Raw genomic sequence first — 7,343 nt, 5'->3', positions numbered from 1 at the left:
GGAGATGTTCCTCTAGGTGAGGAGCTACTGGAGGAGAAGGAGCAGAGATGATGATGATGGGAGATGTTCCTCTAGGTGAGGAGCTACTGGAGGAGAAGGAGCAGAGATGATGATGATGGGAGATGTTCCTCTAGGTGAGGAGCTACTGGAGGCAGTTTAACAAGGAGACAAGAGAACGACTCACAAACTGACAAATAACAATGACTGTAGTATACAGTAACAATAGTATATATTTACTATTGTATTAGTATAATAATAGTGTAATATTGACTGTATAACAATAGTATATATTTACTATTGTATTAGTATAATAATAGTGTAATATTGACTGTATAACAATAGTATATATTTACTATTGTATTAGTATAATAATAGTGTAATATTGACTGTATAACAATAGTATATATTTACTATTGTATTAGTATAATAATAGTGTAATATTGACTGTATAGCAATAGTATAATATTATTAGAATATATTAGTAGTATAATAATAGTGTGTGTGGGTGCATGTTTGTGGGTGTGTGTGTGTGTGTGGGTGTGTGTGTGTGCATGCGTGCGTGAGTATGTGTGTGTGTGTGTGTGTGTTTATCCACTTTGGTTCAGCTTGTTTGTTTTCTCGTGTTGTCTTTACTGCTTTGCTGGGTGGTCATCACCACCTGACCAAAGTTAGCGGACGCGGATGTGGACTCTCTGACGCAGATGGCCTGCACGGCATCAGTATCAAACGCTCCTCGCGACGAACGTGAATGTAGATCGATATGTTCTCTCTGGTCCCGTCCAAGTGAGTTGCGGGTTGGACCGACACTCCAGCGTCTCCTCCTCTCCTATTAGAGGTTTAAGTCTTCTTAATAAGACTTTCCATGTGGGAGATGGAGAAATATTTATTTTTTGTGAGGAAATGCAAAAAATGTTACACTGCAAGTCGTTGTTCTGCATCTCTGGCGTGTTGCTCCTAGGAGGAGGAGGAGAAGGCCAGATGTTTGTTGTTGAGGTGAGTGGGTCTGCCAGGTCTTGCCCATACCCAAGAACTGGTGCTTTAGTGGAACCAGTATTCCAAGTACTGGACCCCGAGGCAGGTCCAGTGATGCATCTGGAATGTGGAGCTCAGGATGAAATGTGTACCTGTTAAAGAACAAAAGGCGTTGTTCTGTGAAGGTCTGCACGAGGCACCGGGCTGGGCTGCTACCTCACCGTCCTTCACACACGTTTAGCTGCTGTTCCCAAACACACATGGGGGGGGGGGGGGGGGGGGGCGGGTGTACAGGACTTACAACAGGAGAGCAAACGAAGACACACACAAGGGCAACTCCAGGAAGGGTGAAGATGAAGTTAAGAGTTGTTGTAGCCACTGACACATCTCAGCCCACAGTCATTTGTATGTGTTGGATATGTGCTTTCTGTTTGCTTTCTTCTTGACTTTCACACACAGGTGTGTGTGTGTGCACAGAATCAGACTTTGAACAAGAAGTGTTATAGCTGAAGTTAAAATAATCACCAAGCAGGGTTAAACTTAGCTGTAGCACAGGGGGAGTTTATGCAGGGTTACACTGTAACACGGGGGGGTTTATGCAGGGTTACACTGTGGCACAGGGGGGTTTATGCAGGGTTACACTGTAGCACAGGGGGGTGATGCAGGGTTACACTGTAGCACAGGGGGGTTTATGCAGGGTTACACTGTAGCACAGGGGGGTTTATGCAGGGTTACACTGTAGCACAGGGGGGTGATGCAGGGTTACACTGTAGCACAGGGGGGTTTATGCAGGGTTACACTGTAGCACAGGGGGGTGATGCAGGGTTACACTGTAGCACAGGGGGGTTTATGCAGGGTTACACTGTGGCACAGGGGGGTTTATGCAGGGTTACACTGTGGCACAGGGGGGTTTATGCAGGGTTACACTGTAGCACAGGAGGGTTTATGCAGGGTTACACTGTGGCACAGGGGGGTTTATGCAGGGTTACACTGTAGCACAGGAGGGTTTATGCAGGGTTACACTGTAGCACAGGAGGGTTTATGCAGGGTTACACTGTGGCACAGGGGGGTTTATGCAGGGTTACACTGTGGCACAGGGGGGTTTATGCAGGGTTACACTGTAGCACAGGAGGGTTTATGCAGGGTTACACTGTAGCACAGGAGGGTTTATGCAGGGTTACACTGTGGCACAGGGGGGTTTATGCAGGGTTACACTGTGGCACAGGGGGGTTTATGCAGGGTTACACTGTAACACAGGGGGGTTTATGCAGGGTTACACTGTGGCACAGGGGGGTTTATGCAGGGTTACACTGTGGCACAGGGGGGTTTATGCAGGGTTACACTGTAGCACAGGGGGGTTTATGCAGGGTTACACTGTGGCACAGGGGGGTTTATGCAGGGTTACACTGTAACACAGGGGGGTTTATGCAGGGTTACACTGTGGCACAGGGGGGTTTATGCAGGGTTACACTGTGGCACAGGGGGGTTTATGCAGGGTTACACTGTAACACAGGGGGGTTTATGCAGGGTTACACTGTAACACAGGGGGGTTTATGCAGGGTTACACTGTAACACAGGGGGGTTTATGCAGGGTTACACTGTAACACAGGGGGGTTTATGCAGGGTTACACTGTAACACAGGGGGGTTTATGCAGGGTTACACTGTAACACAGGGGGGTTTATGCAGGGTTACACTGTAACACAGGGGGGTTTATGCAGGGTTACACTGTAACACAGGGGGGTTTATGCAGGGTTACACTGTAACACAGGGGGGTTTATGCAGGGTTACACTGTAGCACAGGAGGGTTTATGCAGGGTTACACTGTGGCACAGGGGGGTTTATGCAGGGTTACACTGTGGCACAGGGGGGTTTATGCAGGGTTACACTGTAGCACAGGAGGGTTTATGCAGGGTTACACTGTGGCACAGGGGGGTTTATGCAGGGTTACACTGTAACACAGGGGGGTTTATGCAGGGTTACACTGTGGCACAGGGGGGTTTATGCAGGGTTACACTGTAGCACAGGAGGGTTTATGCAGGGTTACACTGTGGCACAGGGGGGTTTATGCAGGGTTACACTGTAACACAGGGGGGTTTATGCAGGGTTACACTGTGGCACAGGGGGGTTTATGCAGGGTTACACTGTAGCACAGGAGGGTTTATGCAGGGTTACACTGTGGCACAGGGGGGTTTATGCAGGGTTACACTGTAACACAGGGGGGTTTATGCAGGGTTACACTGTAGCACAGGGGGGTTTATGCAGGGTTACACTTAGCTGTGTCATTAAGGCAGTTTTGCCTTGATCTCCAGCTGATATTCTGCTCTCACTCTGTAACACCATGATAAACAATCCTGTCAAAGTGGAATGTTTAGTTCTGTGTGTGTTTGTGTAATAATCGTGCCATAGGTAGTGAATTTAAGTGTGGATTCATCATGCATAATGTTATCACTCTTTATGATATTATCAAGCATAAATCTGCACCCACTCTCACACACCCACCCAATCTGCACACACACTCACACACCCACCCACAAACACACACACACACACACACACACCCGACTCACACCCACACTCACACACACACCCACCCACCCACACACAGACACACACCCCACACACACATACACACACCCACCCACACACACACACACACCCCCACACACACACATACACCCCACACACATACACACACACATACACCCCACACACACACCACACATACACACACACACACCTTGGTCTTGCTCTTGTGCTGGAGTCAGAACTGCATTCTCTCTGGAACAGTTGACAGTGTGAGAATCACACACACTAGTCACACGCTGTTAAACATGGAGGACTGAGGTGCCTCCTGTGTGTCGCTCGTAATATCACGTGCTCCTGCATGATCACACTTCATACCTCACACCTCATACATCACACCTCTTACCTCACACCTTGTACATTATACCTCACAATCCATCCTCACACCTCGTACCTCATATCTCACACCCATACCCCACACTTCACACCTCGTACCTCACACTTCATACCTCACACCTCATATCTCACACCTCATACATCACGCATCGTACCTCACAGTTCATACCCCACACATCATACCTCACTGACTGATTGCACCTCTGCTGTTGAATTTGAGTCATGTCAATCATTTTGTTCTGGTGAGCAGAGTTGCGGCTGAGATGAAGCAGCCTCTCCACAGTCTTCCTCTCCACAGTCTTCCTCTCCACAGTCTTCCTCTCCATGTTCCTCCCCGTCTGACTGCTGCATCTCACTACACAGTGAAGTCTTACCCAATCCTGATCTCACCGTGGAAACGCTGGCTGCCTCGTCTGGCCAACGCTACACCTGTCTTTCCAATACGACCTGGCCCGTCTGTTCCTGCCAGGGTACATTAACCGTCAGGTGCGTGGTGCTCCCGGGACACGCGCGCACACACACCGCACACACAGGTCCTGGCTCGGAGAGGCCACATGTTGAAGCGCTCTGGCTGACGGGGGCTGGGACCTTGGCCATGTAGACGTGACCCAGGCCCCGGTGTGGGCGGTGTGAGCACCACACACCCTTGAGTATAATCCGCCTCACACAAGACGGTGATGGGACACTGTCACACTAGGACACTGCTTAGCTGGAACACTTTGTCCTTTATTATAATACCACATGTGAAAAATCAACACGATGGTGTATATGATCACAGACGTCTCACGCGGGCACTGACCTAATCAGTCAGATCTTACGTTTGCAGTTATATCGGTAATGAATCACTTTCCTTGGAGAGGACCAAGATCTCCACAGCAGAGCCGTCGTCTTGAACACTTACCAGAGGGGACGGTTTGTCCAGCCTCTTTCGTTGGAGTGTCCACACCTGCACACCTGGACGCTGGCAGGGTCATGACACAGTGTTGCAACATCGTGCTTTCCAAAGGAAAAAGGGGATATTTGTTATCACTGTGTATTTGTTTCCATGCATTGCCTGTTTTATTGTGAGTATTTTGAGCCCTGTTGCCAGGCCACGAGGCTATCGGTGTTGTGGAGGAGAAATAAACGTGAAACCGATGAGGTGAGTCCATGACTCAGGATCCTGAAGATGATCAGAAGGTCCACGGCAGCGTCGTTCTGCCTCCTGAAGCAGTCACCGGAGAACGGTGGAGCCGAGATCCGAGATCAACGGACCACATCGGACCGTCGCCGTCAAACCGGCCGCGTTCGGCCCGGTCCTGTTACAAAACGGATCCTGCGGTGCCGCGTGATACAGACACGCCGTGTAGATGTGATGGAAGTGACCAGAGCGATGTCTGCAAAGGACTCATTTGCATTTTGTGCAGGGAATCTATCAATATCTATACCTACTGTCTATCTGTATCTGTAATTTATTTTTACTGCGTTCATCCAGGTATTATTCTCATGTCATCCTTGCCAAAGTGTTTCGGGGGGGCTGTGGAGTGGCTGTTTGATCCCTGGGAACGCCTCACGGTTCCAGTATCTCACGGCGTTCCTGGGCCCGGGCTCAGCGCGGAGACGCTTTCCTGGAGGACTCTCGGTTCTTTGCAGCTGGGTTGCTGCAGACAGCTGAGCTCATTGTGTTGGAGCACCTCACCCGGGGTCAAGCCATATTTCATGACTTCACAGGCTGAAATGCTGACTGCTACACACAAACATACCCAAGTGCCATTAGCTAATGTTATCAAACAGATTACCTTTCAGCCTGGCGGGAATGCACTAGCTAATCTCATGCATTATTTAGGAGGTCTCGGCGTTCTCCTGTTACAGTATGTAATGTGATTCCTCTCCGTGCTGGTTCGTGCTCGCTGCCTGGGTTTGTTTGATGTCGCTAGCCTTGCTAATACGCTTCCACGGCAGGGTCACTCAAACAAACACAGTGCTCCGATCACGCTGAGCTCTCCCTGTTTTGTTTACTGAGGTCTCCACAGAGCTGTCAAACATTCCTGAGCTCAGGCGGTGGTCATCCAGACGTTTGTGCCAGTTGGCTTGGTCAGCCTTTGTCCTATCTGTCTTTGTTGAACTTAAATATTGCTCCCCCCCCCCCCCCTCACCTGCAGTAAGCATGACTGACATCTCTGCGTGTTTGGCACTGAGGTGGCCTGCAGGCTCCTGAGGTTCCCTGGTTCCTCCGCTCTTCATCAGCGTCACGCCGGGCGTCTGTGCACCATGCTGGGAGGTCAGAGCCAGTGTCTGCCCAGCGCCTGGGGCCCTTGGAGGCTCTGGGAGGCCGTGTGGGAGGCGCCTGTCCCCTGTTTAAAGACCCCCCCCCTCCCCCGGGGTCACGCAAGGCTCTGCTGCTCTGTGAAGACTCTCATCAGCTGGGTAAACCAAGCACACCTACCGCTGATTGTTTAGGGCTCAACGCTGAGGAGGGGCAAACAAACCCCTGCATGTTCCCTGCTGGAGCAGGGGAGGTGGAGCAGACCTGCTCCCATAGGGCGGAGTCTTCCCCATGGGGTGGAGTCTTCCCCATGGGGTGGAGTCTTCCCCATGGGGTGGAGTCGTCCCCATGGGGTGGAGTCTTCCCCATGGGGTGGAGTCTTCCCCATGCGGTGGAGTCTTCTCCATGGGGTGGAGTCTTCCCCATGGGGTGGAGTCTTCCCCATAGGGCGGAGTCTTCCCCATAGGGCGGAGTCTTCCTCATAGGGCAGAGTCTTCCCCATAAGGCGGAGTCTTCCCCATGGGGTGGAGTCTTCCCCATGGGGTGGAGTCTTCCCCATGGGGTGGAGTCTTCCCCATAGGGCGGAGTCTTCCCCATAGGGCGGAGTCTTACCCATAGGATGGAGTCTTCCCCATAGGGCGGAGTCTTCCCCATAGGACGGAGTCTTACCCATAGGACGGAGTCTTACCCATAGGACGGAGTCTTCCCCATAGTCAGGCATGTTCACGTTTGTGCGGCTGCTCTCTTAGAACTCCACAGTTTGTGTGGGAAGGACACAAGCAGCGTGCTCCACTCATCATAGCGCAGGTCACGTGGCCTCACGTGCACGACGTTGATCACTCCTCACAGGTGAACTGAAGCCGGAGTCTCCACACGCTGCTGTTTTAGGTCGCCGGGCCGCGGTGAAGGTGCATCCTCACGTTCTGTTTACTCTTCTTTCAGAGACCATGCTGAGCTTTGTGGACGACATCCTGTCTGGGGCCAAATCCCCCTGCATGATACTGGGAGACATCCCTGAGCCCTTCAACTCCATCTCCATGGTGATACGCTGTCTGGAGCCGGACAGCACATACATGTGAGTGTCATACCACATCGGGACGTCAGGTTCATTTGATGCAATTGGTTAAAACCTGAAAAGATTCTTATGTCCTGCAGAGCGTGTCCTGCAGAGCCTTTTGTGTGTGTGTATGGTGTGTGTATGTGGTG

At 51.0% G+C, this 7,343-nt stretch overlaps 1 protein-coding gene across 3 annotated transcripts in view; it reads left to right on the top strand.

The window, feature by feature from the left end:
* astn1 (astrotactin 1) overlaps positions 1 to 7,343 on the top strand; it is a 197,351-nt gene that overhangs the window by 178,542 nt on the left and 11,466 nt on the right. For all 3 annotated transcript variants that reach the window (XM_076972125.1, XM_076972126.1, XM_076972124.1), the window contains one exon: positions 7,080 to 7,212. In XM_076972125.1, the coding sequence (XP_076828240.1) occupies positions 7,080 to 7,212 (133 nt within the window). The remainder of the gene's footprint in view (positions 1 to 7,079; positions 7,213 to 7,343) is intronic.

The sequence above is a fragment of the Brachyhypopomus gauderio genome, chromosome 14 (genome assembly GCF_052324685.1).
Source record: "Brachyhypopomus gauderio isolate BG-103 chromosome 14, BGAUD_0.2, whole genome shotgun sequence".
Classification (NCBI taxonomy): Eukaryota; Metazoa; Chordata; class Actinopteri; order Gymnotiformes; family Hypopomidae; genus Brachyhypopomus; species Brachyhypopomus gauderio.
Note: the sequence above shows the minus strand (reverse complement) of the source record. Positions and strands in the feature narration are given on the sequence as shown.